The 18,094-nt window shown below is 41.5% G+C and overlaps 1 protein-coding gene across 1 annotated transcript in view; it reads right to left on the bottom strand.

The window, feature by feature from the left end:
* MAPK12 (mitogen-activated protein kinase 12) overlaps positions 1-18,094 on the bottom strand; it is a 37,596-nt gene that overhangs the window by 12,703 nt on the left and 6,799 nt on the right. The window contains exons 3-4 of the mRNA XM_084279087.1: positions 13,920-13,978; positions 10,682-10,793 (exon numbers count right to left, since the gene is read on the bottom strand). Coding sequence (XP_084135213.1) covers positions 10,682-10,793; positions 13,920-13,978 — 171 coding nt within the window. The remainder of the gene's footprint in view (positions 1-10,681; positions 10,794-13,919; positions 13,979-18,094) is intronic.

Below are 18,094 nucleotides of genomic sequence, written 5' to 3'. Positions count from 1 at the left end.
GCTAAATATATATATTTTGACATAAATCCTGCTATTTTATATATCAGAAATGCTCTTTTGTAATGGATGTCTCTGGTGTGCCATCACAGCTTAGCTTCATTTGCTCCAGCAGCACTGTGTTTTAAGAGATGATTTAAGATCAGGATGAAGGCCAGTCAAGGTCTTAGCTGAGAAGTCTCACTACATGCTCCAATACTTCCTCATGGAAATATGGACGTATCACATGCCAAGACATCCTCCTTTACCTGAACATTGGCATCAGCCTTTCAGTGACCTATTTAAGGGCTCACAAAAGTCAAAACAAGAAACTGGACACGTAGGACTAGCTCTTTTGTGAAGGCATCTGGCCAAATACAGATGCCTGTACTCATGACTGTCAGCCAATGCTCCACATGGAGGTACCAGTTCCTCTCCCCACCTGAATGATGCACTAGAAGAGACTATTTTCACCAGAGACAGTAAAAGGAGCCTCTACTAACTAATTCAGACACAGGCATCTCTTTTGCAAGGACAGAAGTGCAGAAAGTTGTCCGGAACTGAGGAGATGCTTTCCATGATTGGCCTGGTACACGCTGCTACTTTGAAGGTGTGGGGAACTGATCTGAACACCCCACAAACCACACTACTCCTGGCAGCTCAGACTACTGACACTAAACAACACAAGATCAATAAAGACTCTTTACAGTCCCCAGAAAAGATGGATGAGATGTGAATCTTACCAGCTTCATCTGAAGAGTTCTCATTTTATTCCCCTCTGAGGAATGGGACAAATAGCTGAGAAAAAGAGTTACTGGGAACCAGCTATCAGAGCCAGGAAAGACCAGTCAGGGACAGTCAGGCTGGTCTCACAGAGGTGCATCAAAGCACTGAAGTTTGCAGGATAGCTGCCAACCAGCCACAGCCCCAGCAACCACTGTATTCTTCCCCTGCAGCCATGAAGATGAGCTTGTAAATGCAACAAACCCTCTGCAAAGAGATCCTCATAGTCCACCTGGTGAGGGGACCAGGGGAAAGAAAGCAAAGCTACAGACCAGACCCAACTTCAGACAGATCTGGCATGCGCTTCAGACTTAGGTTTCTGAACTTAAAACAAGGCTCACACAACCTAAGCAGGACAAGGTCTGGATTTAAGGCACTGAGTCTTTAAAGCAGTGACTAGGCAAAAATAAAATCTCTGACATTTACTTTTTCCTCTCTTAACATCTGACACACCAGTCCAGATGTGGTCTCATAAGTTTTGAAAAGAGAGGAGGACAAAAAAAAATCCCAACAGGAAACTTCCCTTAACCCTGTACCTACTACTACAACCTTATCAAACCAGCTCAGACCATGGTAGGTCTCTGGGGCCACACAGACACACTGCTGACTGTGGTGCCCAAGTCCATGCAGGACTTTGCATTGTGGTACCCCAGTTCCTGCTGCATCTTACTTGCATATGGTTTAACATCACCCATAGGAACTGCTGAAGCACTTCACAGGATTTCCTGGGGCAGACACAAGGAGATGAGGGTGCAGGGCTGTTCCCCAGAACATGGGCTGTAAAACTGCTACAGCAAACGTTGTTTCTGTCATGGATGTGCATGAAGTGGATCAGGATGGGAGGAGCCAGATGCAAACAAAGGAAGTTCATCATTTCTATGCTGGGACCAGAGAAGATATACACTTTTAAAAAAAAATAGTAAATGTATCAATAAGCAGTTAGACTCCCAACAAGTGATGAAAAAGCTGACAACTTCTCCCAAAAGCCACCTTGATCAAGGAAATCACAATAAACATTTGCATTCTAAATCATTTCAAAGTCTTCCTACTGAAGCCTCTTGATTTTTCAGAGCGGATACTTAAAATACTCTATAGGCTATTTTTGCTGGTATGACTACATGGTAAGGAAATACCTGGCAGATCCAGGAATTCCTGCACCTAAGAATGTGGCATGTAGAAATAGGAATTATAAGGAGTGCACCCTCCAGAGTTGTAGCTGAAGTCAGTCTCACCTATCTAGGGAGAAGAGCATGGTTTTGCTGGCATTCTCCACCCCACTGAAGGTTTTATGAGAGTTCACAGTACCAAAATCATATTAACACATCTGGGAGAGCTTTATTTTCTAAAGATTTTTCTTATTACAACACTACTGAGATTAAATGATATGGCACTTATTCCTGGTGCTAACATGCACATCAGCCTTTCCGTAAGCTGAAATACTGGTGCTGTGCTGCAGTTTAACAACAGCAGTGGGTTTTTAACTCCTTTTTATTATCTCCTGGCAGGTAGCAGCACTGGAACTATGCCATTCTTTGTTCAGAAAACTTTCCATTTCAGGTCAATAACCTTCTGAAACTGGATCCTATTCTTACTGATTCTCCTCATTAAATTATCCATTTATTGCCAGATTTTTCACACTTAATGTGGCAAAAACATCCGGAGTAGAGCCGACATCCTTCACAATGTTATTACCATTTCACCTGAACAAAATATTTGATTCAGGAACCCAGTTAATATGAGAAAAGTGCCTTGGAGCACAGAGGCTCTGTGCCTTATCCTAAAGACAATTTTTGGTAACATACATAAATCCTCGAATGCAAGCTTCAAGTTATACTAGGAAGGTATCCAACAGTTGTCTAAATTCTAAGCATGCTTTGTCTGTATATGCAATCTCTGCACAAAATAAAAAGTTAATCAAAAGGGAATTAGAAAAGACTCAGGAGAAAGTATTCTAGGCAGCATGCAAAATGAAAATGAGGAGTGGCTTGGCAGAGAAGGAAGAACTGAAGATGAAATGGGTGGAAGTGGGAAGGGAAAACAGAGGCAGAAGGAAGAACATAAAAAGAGATGACAAAAAGGGGGGACAATACCAGGTAAATATTACCCTGAGTATGGCAAAAGAATCTCAAACAGATGTTTGCATGGCTCAAGAGCCAGCTGTTCCTTCCCAAATGCCAAAGGAATAAAGAAACAGGGCTGCCACCCACCTCCCCAGAGCCCTGGGAAGGCAAACCCACCCAGCACTCCTGCACAAGTGGGACCCAGAACTGAAAGTGCTGGAAGCTCTGGTCCCTTTCCACCTACATAAAGATATTTATGTTCAGCTTGCCTTCATGTGCTCCTTGACAATACACAGCTTTTCTGTCAAACAGAAAAAATGATGAAAGCTCTTCCAAGTTGCACATTTGTACTTAAATAAAATTTAATGCCAGGCTGAGGCCCGACCAGGGAACAGACAAAGGGAAGGCACATCACTTCTTTCAAGCCGTCGTAAATCACGTTGTTTTTTCCAACCACAGATGAAGTTGAATTCTGACAAATTACCAGGCTCACCAAAGGAAGAATTAATATTTCATTCTCTATAGAAAGAAGAGAGTGAAATGGCAAGACCAGAAACTAAAAGACAAACAAGACTTTGCTTCCAGAGCAAAGTTCTGAGGGCTTGATACAAATCTCCCTGGACTCAGTATGAACATCAATTTTTATATATATATAAAATCAAGCCCGTTCAACATTTTGGTACACAACCAGCCTAGAACAAGTCTACAGGTAAAATGTAGAAACAAAGCCTGCAAAGAACTGACAGGAAGGCTTAGCAAAAATCTCTCTTATCCCTCCACAATACTCAGGCAGAGATTTTTCTACATGCATTTAACTGTCACATGTAAACACCTTACAACACAAGTATGCAACGTGACAACAATGACAAACAGCCTCCTTGCCTTTAACCAAACATAAATATGTAAAGTGCCTGTGTACTTGACACAAAGGACAAATGCATATTGCAGGTAGCATCTTTAACACCGGAAAAAAAAAAACCAAAATAGAGCCCATCAAAATTAAAAGGTGCAAAAAATAATATGCATTATAAAAATAAGAGGCTAAGCTTGGGGAGTTGAAAAGAGTTTTACAGGAAAGACTGACAGAGTGGCACATTCCTCCTTCCCAGGTGTTGCAAGTATTTCTCTTTTATAATGCCTGGGTGCTGCTAAGTGTATGGTTGGTTTCCCCTGCCCTGCCAAAAAAAGCAATCCAAATAAACACAGATGGGCTGATTTTAGTCCAGATACAGTACTTGTACTTAAAAAGTACAAGATTTTAATGCGAAATTTGGCAGACCATTTCTTTCTTGTGATATCTGTAAAAGAAGATATTACTGACCCATTTTCTTTCTTCACTGCATGCTAGCAACCCTGCTTTAAGCATTCTACAGCACACACAGCGCTGCAAAATGTCCCTCATGCACTGGGCCACTCCTGTTTCTTGAAGATGTTTCCAATTAGGTGTATGTATTATTGTGGCTGGATGAATCGGTTCAAGGAGAATCCAAACTGTGATGGAACAGACACTATAAAGACAGTTGTCAAGTGTTTGGAAATGACAAAACATCAGTCTTACAGCTGAATAATGTCTTATTTCCTGCTAATAACTTTGAGGTAAGTACAGTTGTGCTCTTAAAAATGTGGGGGAGAAAATATTCAGGTGAACCACCTTTTATGGAAGATGTAACACAGTTACAGAGACTGGAGAGACCAATTTACCAGGACTACTTCAGGATCCCTGCTGGTTGCCTTGTAACTGGAATGAGAGCTGCCCTCATTTTCTTACAAAATACTGGGAATAGCAGCTTACATCAAGAATTTCCTGCTCTTTTGTCTCTGTGCTGGAGTGACTTTGGCTGGCCAGGAGGTGCTCACTGAGCTGCTCTCTCATTCCCTCTCCTCAGCAGGATTGATGGGGGGAACAGAGAAAATACAATGGAAAGGCTCATGGGTTGAGAGAAGGACAGGGAAATCATTCACCATCACAGGAACAAATGACTCAATTTAATTTCTTGCCAATTGATTACAGAGTAGGATAGTTAGAAACAAAACTAAAACCACCTTGCCCCCACCCTTCCTTTGCTCCTAGGCACAACTTCACTCCGGACTCCTCTACCTCTTCCTCCCAAGCTGCACAGAGGGATGGGGAATGGGGGCTGTGGTCAGTTTGCCACATGTTCTCTGCTGTTCTTTCCTACTTATGCTCCTCATCTGTTCCACCATGGGGTCTGTCCCATGGGCTACAGTTCTTCATGAGCTGCTCCAGCATGGGCCCCTTCCACAGGGTGCAGTCCTTCAGGAGCAGACTGCTGTGGATCCCTGGTAGGCCACAGGTATTGCACAAAGCATGGGCTCTCCATGGGCTGCAGCTTCCTTCGAGGCACATCCATGTGCTCCAGCATGGGGTCCTCCATGGGCTGCAGTGTGGATGGTATCTGCTCTAACATGGTCTGCCATGGGTTGCAGGGGGACAGCTTGTGCCACCATGGTCTTTTCTATGGGCTGCAGGATAATCTGCTCTGGCACCTGGAGCACCTCCTTCCCCCCCTTCTTCACTGACCTTGGTGTCGGAAGGGCTGTTTCACTCATGTTTTCTCACTACTCCCTCAGAGCTGACAGTGTTTTTTACCCCTCCTTAAGCCTGTTCTCACAGAGGTGCCACTACCATCACTGACAGGCTCAGGTTTAGCCAGCTGTGGGTCCATCTTGGAGCCAGCTGGAACTGACTGTCTCTGATGTGTTGGCAGCTCCCTGTGTCTTCTCACAGAAGCCACCCTTGCAGCTCTCCACTACCACACCTTGACACACAAACCAAATATATTCCCTTTAATTCCTGCTCTGTTTTCTTCAGATGGATGCCAACCATGCACAATTGCTATGCTTGCATTTCACCTTTATGGATCCAACAGACTTCAGTGTCAATTTTCAAGGCCCACAGACTCCACTCTTATCAGCCTCTGTGAGCTAATCTAGGTCACCAGGATCAAACTGTGTTTCTAGGCCATTTCACTAGAAGTAAATGTATTATTCATTTTTACCACAGCACTCAACTCAAGCTAGTTTTTTACAGTTCATGTATTTCTTGCCTATAAAATTAACCCAAATGATGTATCTCTGGTGACTAGCATGCCTCTACTGGAAACCCTTTGCCCAGTTACCTGCAACTAAACAGACTGCTCCATTCCTATGGTCCTTGGGAAAACACTTACTAGGACATGGCTGTGAAATTAAGGAACTAATGACAAAATTGAAATCACAGGTCCACATTCAAAGCCCATGTTGGGGGTGAATTCCCTCCAGTTTAAATAAAGCAAATTTCCCCCAACCTGGCTCTAGTTTCTGCATTTGTAAAATGGGAATCACAGCATTTAAATGCACAAACAGAGAATAAAAATCTATCATATGTAAAAGGCAGTGTGATTTGAAACCTACTGAATGCAGAAGAAAATCTGAGGTAGGGTCAAAAAGAAATTAAGAATGTATGTTTAATTATACATTTTGTGATGGCAGTAAAACAATTTACTTGCCCTTCTGTGTCTGTTAAGCACTGAGAGACAAAGCAAGCTTGGGTAGACTGTTCCTCATGTTCTTGTCCAGGCTGTCCTGTGATATTTATTTTAAACAGTGTTTGGCAATGCAAATACAGATCTGGAAGAATCTGGCATCCTGATAGTGCCAGACTTTTGTGTACCAAAACAAGCTCGGTACTTCCATGGCACAAGCACATCCCTATGCCACACACCTTCCAGCACCCTGACTCCACTTACCTCCATATGAGGGTAGAGGAAAGTCTGCCCATATCTCGTATGTTGCAGGCACAAGACCATAAAACCACACTTGTCCAGTGCAAACAGCAGCCAAGGAATAACATTCAACTCCAGTCAGTGCTGTTCCACAGCCTCATTACAACGTGCACCTCCAAAGCAGCAAAGGTAATTAAATGGCCATCACTGCAGGAGGGCTTGGGTAAAGCCTACAGAGCTAGGTCAATGTTTTCCTTCTCTCAGAATTGTGTCACCAAAAGAAGAAGCAATAAAGCAGCAGCAGCCTTTTTATGATCAACAGTTTTGTGCACCCAAAAAGCAAACACTGTAATTTAAGAACTGCAGTACCAATCTAGACTGAGAAATATTTTCATATGACATAAATATGGGTTAGAGATGGACAGGGAGCTTCAACAGCATCTTCTTTTTTGTGTTGTAAGCTACAAAATTTAATAATTACAGTCCGTTTTAAGAAGCCAAATAGATGAGAAAAGCAGTAGCAATAATAAATAGTATTTAGCAGAGAGATGAGAAAGAAAAATATTCAACATATATGCTAGCTAACACATTTAGAATAATCTTTGTGAGAGTCAGTAAAATTTGAAGGTATGCTGCTTTGCTATAGCTGTTGGTTCTGCAGCCCACAGAAGTGTAAGATCCAAGAGATAAGAGAGAGATGAATATAAACATTATTTCTGAGAAAGAGTGGTGAATTAACAGTCAGGCATAACTGGACTTACAGTCAGGGCTGGTATCTGCAAAACAAAAAAAACCCCAAAAAACCCCAACAACAAAAAAGAATCATGAAGAATCCCAACAAACAACTTAAGGATGGGGTCTGGCTGTACTTGTTCAAGTATAAGAAATTTTATATTGAAATGATTATTCTTCCCCAGACACCATGCTTCAGCTAAGCCACAACTTTCTGGAAGAACTACGAGATGAAACTTTCCTACACAGACAAATATTAGACAAATCTGAACGGTCCCTTCTGGCCTTTCATGAATCCTTTCATAATTTCAGTGTAAAATGTTGGGACATTACAAAAACAGGCACTAGGAGACAGTATCAAGCAAAGGTGGCAGAAGGTCTGCATGATGAACAAAGAGCTCATAAGGAAACCACAACATAAAAAGGGAATGTACGTGAGATGGAAGCAGAGTCAAGTCACCCAGGAGGAAAGTGGGGATAGGGACACTGTCCAAGTACGCAGAGATTGAATTAGGAAAAGCAAAGCCCAGCTGGTGCTGACCCTGGTGAGGAACATGAAGGACAACAAGAAGGGCTTCTACATGCATATCAGGAGCAAGAGAAAACTAGGGAAAATGCAGACCCACTGCTGAATGGGGCAGAGCATCAGGTGACACAGGGCATGGAAAAGGCCAAGATACACAATGCCTTCTTTCTCTCCATCTGTACTGGTAATATTTGTGAAATCTTAGGTCCACAAGACCACTAGGACAGTCTGGAGCAAGGAAGACTTAACTTCAGTGGAGGAGGATGAGATTAGGGGACAGTTAAACACACTGCAGAGACACAAGTTCCTGAAACCTGATGGGATGTGCTCATGAATGTGAAGGGAAGTTGCCCAATGTCTTTTGTGAGGCCACTCAATGAGGTATAAAATATCATGGTGATCAGGAGATGACCTTTATAATGGATAAAAAGCAATAAATAGCAAATATTGTTCATCTCTTCAAAAGGGTCAAGGAGGAAGAGGTTCAAGGAACTATAGACAAGTAAGCCACACCCCACTCCCTAGGAAGGTAATGAGCAAGTAATTCTAGAAACCACTTCCAAACATAACAAGGACAAGGAGGTGACTGACTGTAGTCAACAAACAGGAAAATCATGACTTATTAACCTGATAGCCCTCTGTGATAGACAGGCTTGGTGAGTGGCAGGAGGGCTGTCAATGTTGTTTATCTTGATTCTAGCAAGGGTTCTGAAACTCTCTCCCATGTCTCCTGTGTCTTCCTCAGACAGAGGAAGTAAGACTTAGATTAGTGGACAGTGAGGTAGACTCAACTGCCTGCATCAAAGTCTGAGTCCTTTGGCTGACCTGCCTGGATCAAGGGGTTGTGATCAGTGGGCAGGAAGCCCAGCAGTACCCTCCATGCACCCCAGGGTCAGTACTGAGGCCAGTCCTGTTTAACATCTTTGTTACTGACCTGGATGATGAGACAGAACACACCCTTGGCAAGTCAGCATATGATACCAAACTGAGAGGAATGTTCATAAACCAGATGGTTGTACTGCCATTCAGCAAGGCCTCCACAGACTGGAAAAATGGGCAGATAGGAACCCACCAAAGTCCCACCAAAATCCTGCACCTGGGAAGGAATAATTCCATGCACCAGTGCAGCTGGCCAGCTAGGCAGAAAAGGACCTGGAGGTCCTGATGAACAAGTTGAATGTGAGCAATGTGCCCTTGCAGCAAAGATGAGCAAAAGCCTCCTGCATTAGGCAGAGGGTTGCCAGCAACTTCTTAGCTGTGCTGAGGCACACCTAGAGTAACATGTCCAGCACTGGCCTTCCCACTGAAGCAAACCCAGTGAAGCTCCATGAAGGTGATGATGGGACTGAAGCATTTGATAAAAGATAAACTGAGACAGACAGGACTGTTTAACTGGGAAAATGCTCACAGCATATCTTTTCAATGGGAAAATACACTTGATGGAGGCATTAAAGACAGAACCAGATACTTGTAAATAATGCCCACTGAAAGGGCAAGTGGCAATAGGCAAAAACTGAAACACAGGAATTTCCATTTAAACATAAGAATAACTTAATTTTATTGTAAGGGAGGTTGAATCCTGGAAGAGGTTGCCCAGAGAGACTGTGGAGTCTCTACTTTTGGACATACTCAAAACCCAATGGCAGAAGCTCCTGAGCAGCCTGCTCAGTTTGACCCTACTTTGGGCAGAGGGGTTGGACTACACAATCTCCAGAGGTGTGTTCCAATCTCAGCTAGTCTGTTAAAGGGCACTGAAAAGTTACCTTCTTTCAGTAAACTCCCTTCTGATATCTTCCACCACTGTTTAACTCAAGAGCCTATTAGTTTGGGCTTGTGAGTGACTTCCCTGTGCTCCTCTCAGTCACCTCCCACTCAGATTTGCCACTAAAAATCCACAGTCCTTCCTCTAACAAAGCTGTCCCAGACTTGGGCACTTCAGAGACTCTTTAACTTTACACACATATTGTGCAAGAGACAGATCCTTCTCAATTTCACAGAAAAAAAAATATCAGACACCTGGAACAGAAAGCTATTTCAATATAGCAATAATCCCAATAATTTACCTATTTGAATATAGAAATGAGCTTTAGGACTTTGCAGAACTGGACTTTCAACACACAGAGACCAAACTAGCACTTTCTGTGGTCCTTGAACACTTTGCAAAACCAGTGTGAGCACTAGGAGTTAACAGGGTTACTATAGCTATAGGTTGGTATATATACACTGTACTTATATACCATGTCTATATGTACACAGCATACCTATATATGTACCATACACCTAAGGATGGTATTAATATGCACACAGATATATACACATATAACACATACACACATAGATATATACTCCTCAGAAGAGCACAGAATGATACTACACTTTGAGATGTGTGGGTCCAGAGTGCCTCAGCAATGGTATATCAGACCAGCATTGTTAAGCCATGGAAAAACTTTCAAATTAGAGGAATTTGAATCTGAAGACACAGCTGAGGGCCTGAGTCAAGGGGAGCCCTGCCTCTGACCTCAACAGTGGTTTCGTTCTCAGTCTGTATGTTCTCCATCTAGCCAGAGGATCACAGCAGGGACTTTCTGGTGTACTCAAATAAGGAAACCAAGGATCTCCTGGATCAATGTACTATATAGATCTTGAGTGACTATCTTGTCTTTTTGCTTGAAAAAAACCCGCAGACAAAACCATCATGCAAAAAAACCCCAGATAACATTTCTCATCACAAAACAATTGCTACACAGAATGCCATTAATTTTACTATACAAGGCAAGGTAAATTTTATCCTGTTATCAAGTGACAAGTATTTATAGCCCTCTATAATGGTTTACTAGGAAAAAATACTGTGAATTCAAATAACAGTAGGAGTGGCAAACCTTTAAACCTTTCAACATCTGATATACCAGGAACTGGATTCGGTCTTCAGTTAGTTTCTCATGCTTCATTATCTTACTCAAGTCTGTTCCCATAAATGGCATGACAAAGTAGCTTAAAAAAAAAAAAACAAAACAGAGACAGAGAAAAGAACAGAATAACTCTCATCTTTCAAATAAATTGAAACATAATTGTATAGTTCGGTGAAAATATTAATAGATCATTCCATTTATTAAAATTTCCATCATCATCATCATCCTGCTTTCCAAGTTTTTCTGGTTTTACCTATTTTTGTCATTATAAAGAGGTATTGCCCAAACTTGTCACTGATTATGGGATGTTGCTAGTTATCAGAAGAGTGCAGACTCTGAACTAGTTAGAAAGAACCTAACCAAGAGCCATGTGATGCACGTCAAAGACACCTGCACAGAAAACTAAGACATTCATACGATGCTATGTGTCTCACAGTCATGATCACAGCGTTGAACTAGAATCAACCAAACTGCCTAGATGGCTCATGCAAATAGGCAAGGTGAACTGTAACAGAGAGAGGGCTACTGGTACGGGACACCAGCAACACCAAGCCTGAGGATGCCAATCTGGCAGTGCAGAGCCAATCTTCATTTAAGATCCAAAACCTGTATAGTAAACTCCTCCTTCAGAGTTCCTTATGAAGCCATGGAGATGTGTTGTTATGAAGAGAAGAATTAGATTTGATCATTGTTTCATAGCTACAGGTTTTATTCTTTAGACTTAAGTGGGTTTTCTCTGGTTAAAATACACGAATTATAATTCTGCTGATTTCTATTGTTAAGCTTGTATAAAAACTTAATTTATTCTATTAGAATTGTAACTATAAGCAAAATAGAAATTGAATATGAGACTCTGATTTAGTTACTAGTAGTTATACGTAATAGTTTCAACATGTCCTGGGTACCACACATTTTTCCTCACAGCTTTGAGGATCAGGACTCAGGCTCCCAGACACAGAGAAATTCACTATCCTTTGGATACAAAAGATGAGCAATTCTGTACTTTTGTGATTTATGTGAATAGACAAAGTTCAAAACAATATATAACCATTATGCATTGTAAGCACCAAACAGGATGAAAGGACAAATAAAACTTGTATTTTTCTATACACACAATTTGCTAAGTGTACACACTGCTGACATAAAATCTCTTACTGTCAATAAAGAGAGGAATAGGTAGGTGGAGAAACAAACAAAATGTAAGAGAAGGAAAACCCACTCCTATCTGAGTCTGAAAATCCCAACTTTAGTAATGATCTATGAGCAACACATTGGAACAGGGCAACAATGGGATCAAACACTATGGGGTCACTTTGAACAATTCATCTACCCCTTAAAAATTTGCAAACTTATTTCTATTACCAAAAATACATTTACAGTTCACAGCTGGAATCATCAAATAAGCTGAGATGGTAAGACACCTGATTAATAAGTCAGTTCGTCAGGAACTTGATGCCTAACACATTTAAGTTCTTTGCAAGTTCTAGTTAAACCCCAAAACTCTTACAGAACAAGGAGCAGCAACCCGTTGTGGCATGTTGTGTGTGAGACAAGCACAGACAGTGCAGGGAATAGAGATGAAGGGGGTGAAAAGCAGCTGGTTGAGTGGGACTTCAGTTGGTAAAGATCTATGCATTTCTCATTTCACACACCACTTCAATCAGCTGGGCTTCTAAAACTGAAGGGAGAGCAACGCAAGCATGAGCAGGGCAAGGATGTTAAATATTCCTTCATAAAGGAAATGGGACATTGCCTTCAGTGGTTGTTACACTGCCTGATAGTAGAGAAGCAGGAGAGCAGAATGGCAGGTAGAACAGGAACATGCTAGGGCTAGAAGTTGTCTGAGAACTTGCGTTTCACAGAGTGACAGGGGTTGGAAGGGACCTCTGGAGGTCATCTAGTCCAACTGATACCAACTTTAAGGGCTGGGTCTGGTGAAACTGCCCACCTTGCTCCTGCTGCTTCTACCCACAACTCTGTTTGAATGTGACCTTCATACAACAGGCCACAGAAAATGTGTGTGACTAGTCAGCAAAAAATAAAGTCTTCCTCAAATTACCCATCTGACTTTTAACTGACAAAAGCAGTTTTGTCACTTTTGTTGTAAATGTATGCACACCTACCTCTGCTCACTTCTAACAGCTTGTCCAAAGTCTTCAACGTAACTTTTGCCATGGGCTCACCTGCTGCAGTTTCAATTATAAAAATAATTGAAACTACTCCTACTTCATGTGCACCTTTGAAACTTGAAGGATGATTTTAGGGTCCCATGTAAAACACTGTGCTTGAATGCTAATCATATATATGTACATTTTGTTGCATATGCTATATAAAATACTAACACAATAAGCAATACAGACAACATCCTTTTTGGCTCAGTGGTCATTTTGGTCTAAATGATCAATATGAACATACCGTCCATGTTTGCTGGGCTTCATTTTCTGTGTTTTCCTGTCAGATTTATGTTAACACATAAATACAAGTTTGTTTTTGAAACATAACTACATTAAATGAAATCCAGAACAATCCTACAAATATAACATGAAAACTATATAAAGCCCAGCAGGACTTCTGTCCACTGTTTCTCTAGTGACTCCAAGTCACAAGAATCTCAGCAGGATCCACAAGCAAAACAACAGATATCCTAATTATCTTGTGTCTGAGATACCACCAAAAGGTCAGGGGCCTGGTGCTAGACACTAATATTATATGCTGTTTGGACCACTGGACTGGGAAACCAGTCAGAGATTACAACAAACCACAATGAAAATAACGACTAAGAAGTTCAGCAGTTCTGAATTACTCCCTGAATTAGAGTGCATCACACCAGAGATGTGTCATGTAGAAGGCATCCTTGTCAGCCTACTTGTTTGGGTTAAGAGTTGCCCTATCATTTGGGCAACCTAGGCCTCAGGGTAAGGAATCAATACTTGAAAAGTGGAGTAAGGAATCCACCAAATTGCCTTTTACTAAAGGCTGAAAGAACATACCTTATAAGATAGGCAAGAGGTCCTGATGACAATGTGAAAACCTGAGCCTACCAATTTTGAAGTTGCATATAAAAGTTATATTAAGATGTAATTCAGAAGAAAATCCATATAGCATGTAGCAACAATTTTTGAATTCTCCACTTAAAAAAAAGCATCAACCCTTCCTCCTGCACAAGCAACAATGCTCTGCTCCCAAACACAAACAACTAAAAACTTACAAGTCATTAAACTTCTCCAGTGTTACATCTGGGGTGAACACATCCAGTATTCCAATGACCTAAAAATAAGGGAGAGAAGAAAACACGGATTAATACAAATGGATTAACACATGAAAAAAAAAACCCAAACCAAACTTTGTAATAAGTGAAAAACATAATCAAACCCACTTCCATAGTAGGACTTTAGCTACAGGCATAGAAGTGTCAGAAAGAATACCTGAAGTGGTGCCTAGCAACACCAGGATTCGTTACGTGTTGGATTTTATAACTCTGAGGGCTGTTTGACCCTGCGATAAAAGAATTTAAAATGTATTTAGCTGAGAACAAAAAGTTCAGAGGCTAACAGTTTTATGTAAGAGAGCATCTTTTAACCTGAACCACTGAAGTGCTGAAAATAAACCAGACAAATCGGTTTATAACCTGAAGCAGTCATAACTGCTATTCACTACTCTGGGCCTGCTGCTTGTCAACGCCGAACACTTGAAAAGCCTTCTGATTTCAGTAACAGGGTAATTTAGGTACACAGGCTACAGTATGTAATTGGGAGTACAGAGAAGAAACTAGAACTAAACTGTTTTAATACAGAGCAATTATCAAGAGCTTAATATGATTTACTCTGGCGTATACCTTTGGTTCTCCTTAAGAGCACATTTTGCCAAACAAAAGCATTTTATCACTCAACAGAGAAATAACAACCTAGCAAAATAGATTTCCCACCACAGTTTTTTGTACTTGTATGGTTTCCAGCACAACTACACCAACTGAGATGCATTAGGGTAAATGCCAAGCCTTCTCTCAAGCCCATTAAACACCAGAAAAATAAACATACAGAACTCGATGCTCACAAAGATGTAGCTGGAATTGCCCAAAGCCAGATCTCAGCTTGGATGCTGCTCCATCCAGGTGGTGCTTAAATAGCACAGGCTTTTAGAATTGCTTCTTTTCTACTTCTGCTACTAATCCACGACCATTTCTGTCTGCTCAGAGGAAGCCTCCAAAGCCCTGGACTGCTCGTGGCGTTTCCAGGTGCAGGCTGCCATGTCAACAGGGACGTGTGGAGAAAGCAAGCTAAGAGACTATTAGCCCCTACAGCCTTGTTCAGACCTATCTCCACAGCCATCCAATTTCAGGACACCTGGTTGCACATCAAACTAAAACCATGTAGAATTAGAAACTGCAAGAAAGAAACCAGGGGTAAAGTCACATTGTGTTTCTGACACTATCACAAAACACTCCAAGAAGGACTGAAAAATCCCTCCTGATTCCAATCAAGACTGACTCTAGACATTGCTGCTATGCCACAACTGCTCAACAAAGTGGAGTTCTTTTTGAAAGGCATGTGAAAGTAAAAAGAAGCGAAGCAGAAATGGAGGAAAAAAAAATCCAGGAAGACAACTTCCTGTATTAAAAGCTTTAAATAAAAATCTCCAACTGTGATGAAATCCTTACTGCACCCATTTTCATCTTTCCTGTATTCAGGGGGAATTGTTACAGATAGCCTGGATGTTATCAGAATGTTATAATGATGAACAAGACAGAAAAGCTAATAAAGACAACGACAGAAAATTACAACTCCTTTTCTTCATAGCCACATATATTTTTTTTAAAAAACCCAAACCTACTAATAATATTTTCCCAAGGACTGTTATATGAAACTAATTAAATAAGAATAAAAAAACTACCATAAAATAATAATCAAACCCACAGAGGATGTGGTTAACGTTTGAAGTAATATCTTCAGTGCTAAGATTGCAGCAAGAACTTTTTCCTTTTTTATTTTTTTCCTTTTTTTTTTATGACAGTTTTATATAAGGGTTTCCTTTCCTAGGAGAGGAGAATTGGGAAGATGTATGTGACAACAGAGTATAACACAGCTTTACAGACATTTCCTAAGGCAGTTTGCATACACACAGACAGAGCATACACAGCCACAACAGTCCTGTGCTCTAGAAGGATTTCACAGTTAAAAGGAATGAAGCTAACGTTGAACTGTGATGTCATCCACCATGAGTTTCCTTCCCTTCTTTCTCAGAAGTCCTGCTTGTTCTCCTCAAGGAGATATTTGCACACCCTTGTTTACCTAAGCAAGAAGTGCATGAAAACAAACCCCACCAGGCCTGAAGGTGGCAGGGAAAGACACAGGGTCACCACCCTGACAAGAAAGGACCTAGCAGAGGATGAGACAATGTGGCCACTGGACCACATCCACCTGCACCCCAGGGCACGATCAGGCCCTGGCTCTGATACACAGGAGCAAGAAGAACACCTTTCCATAAAGAACATGCCAGCCCCAAAACATACTTAATGAAGTTGATTAACATTTTACTACTTCTCCATTCAAGTAAACAGAGTTTCCAGTAGTTACTTAATGCTGCCTGAGGTAGGACATAACATCACTCCTGAGGAAGTGTTGCAAACTACTGGAGACAAGCGAAGAACATCACCGAGACCAACACTCAGCTCCCACTGAAGGGAATTCTAAATAGCGAACCAGGAAATGTCTCTAACGTGCCAAACACTTCACAATACTTCTTTTCTTCTCCTTACTTCAGCTTTCTGAAAAATCCTGAAATCCATTTTAGTGTCCAAAGCGGTAAGACAAACTAATAGTTAATCAATCTAAAAATAAAAGTGAGGGACCCATTTCCTTTTCCTCACTGATCTGTTTTTAATAGCTGTGCTTGGGATGATTTTCCTGTACTGGAACAGAGCCATTCGTATTTCCATTGGGGTCAGAGCTTTCTGCAGATATCTTAAGCACAAGGAGGTATGGGATAAATTCAGTCTTCTGAGGAAGATACAACTCCAGCTACTTCTTCAGGAAAAAGTGCAGGAAACTCCCTCCTCCAGGATACCATGAAAAATCCTGTGCCTGTCTAAATGCTCTCAATTACACACAGTGTTTGTAAAAGAAACCCCAACTTGCCAATACTTAAAAATAACACCCCAACACAAAAGAAAGCCACTGTTAGCCAATTAAAAGAATAATTTTGTTTTTCACAGTGTGGCCTACACAGAATGTAACGGAAGTATCTGTGAAACCTTCTGTAGATCTATATTTGGTGTTAACCCAGCACACTTACTGATACTATCAGAGCCAAGGAACAAACCCAATGCACTCCATGATGGCCACAAAAAGCACCTGTAAAAACCACCAGCAGCAGCAGCAGCACCCTTTGCAGGGTCTCATTTATTTCCCTCCCATTAACTCTGCCAAAAGGCAATTTCTCAAATGAATTAGCCCACCAAGGATGCACCTTGGTTTCCTACCACCCCATCTGACTGAAAACCAAGAAGGACTTCTGCAGCCTCCACTTAAGTACCTTCCCTGCTCGTATCTCAAGGAGGGAGCACAATACCGTGTCTCTCCCATCTTCCTGCAAAGCAAAACCACAGTAACAGCAAAATTACTGGTCTACTGGTCTAACTTGTTTTCCACAGGTATGGCTTTACTCAATCTATTTACTTTGCTGATTGAAGCCAGTGGGGGTGGGTGGCAGTGTCTCCAGCCCTTCCTATCCTTATCGCCCACCCCTGTAAGACATTTATACCCATCATCCTGACCAAATGCCAACAAATAAATAACAGCTTTGTGTTGGTAAAGGGTGGTTTCTGCCCTTCCCTTATCTGCTGCCTCCTTTTCCAAAGGTGATTCCAACAGCAGAGCACAACAGTGTGGAGCTATGCATCCCTTTCCTCCCCTGCACTTTCATCTATTGGCTCACTCTGATTGAAGGACCATTCCACTGCATTCTTGTAAAGGAAAGTTTCTGATGTTAGCAGCTGCACATCAACTTGGATCTTGTATAAATTAATAAGTAGTATAGGTTATGTCTCTTATACATTACGTGCTGCTTTCTCCTGCAGATGTTACACATGAAAACACAGAGAAGTTGAGTGGCTTTGGCACTCAGGCAAGTACTTCTTTTAAGAGAGATCCCTGCCAGGATCCACTGAACTACATCTTGTGCTGCATTAAGTTTTCTGTGGGGTTAGCTTCACCTTCACGTTTACATTACAGGGCACCTGCATCCTTTGAACACACTGAGAAGTCTCAACCTTTTTAAAATTTTAACTATCCACGCACAAGGCTTGCACCACAGTCAGCTTTCTTCCTCACTGATTACTGCTCCATGACACGAGGGATGCCTGCTGGTGTACACAGAGCCCCTTTC

This window comes from Gallinula chloropus (assembly GCF_964237585.1).
Source record: "Gallinula chloropus genome assembly, chromosome: 1".
NCBI classification, from domain to species: domain Eukaryota; kingdom Metazoa; phylum Chordata; class Aves; order Gruiformes; family Rallidae; genus Gallinula; species Gallinula chloropus.
This window is presented reverse-complemented; position numbering and strand designations above follow the sequence as displayed.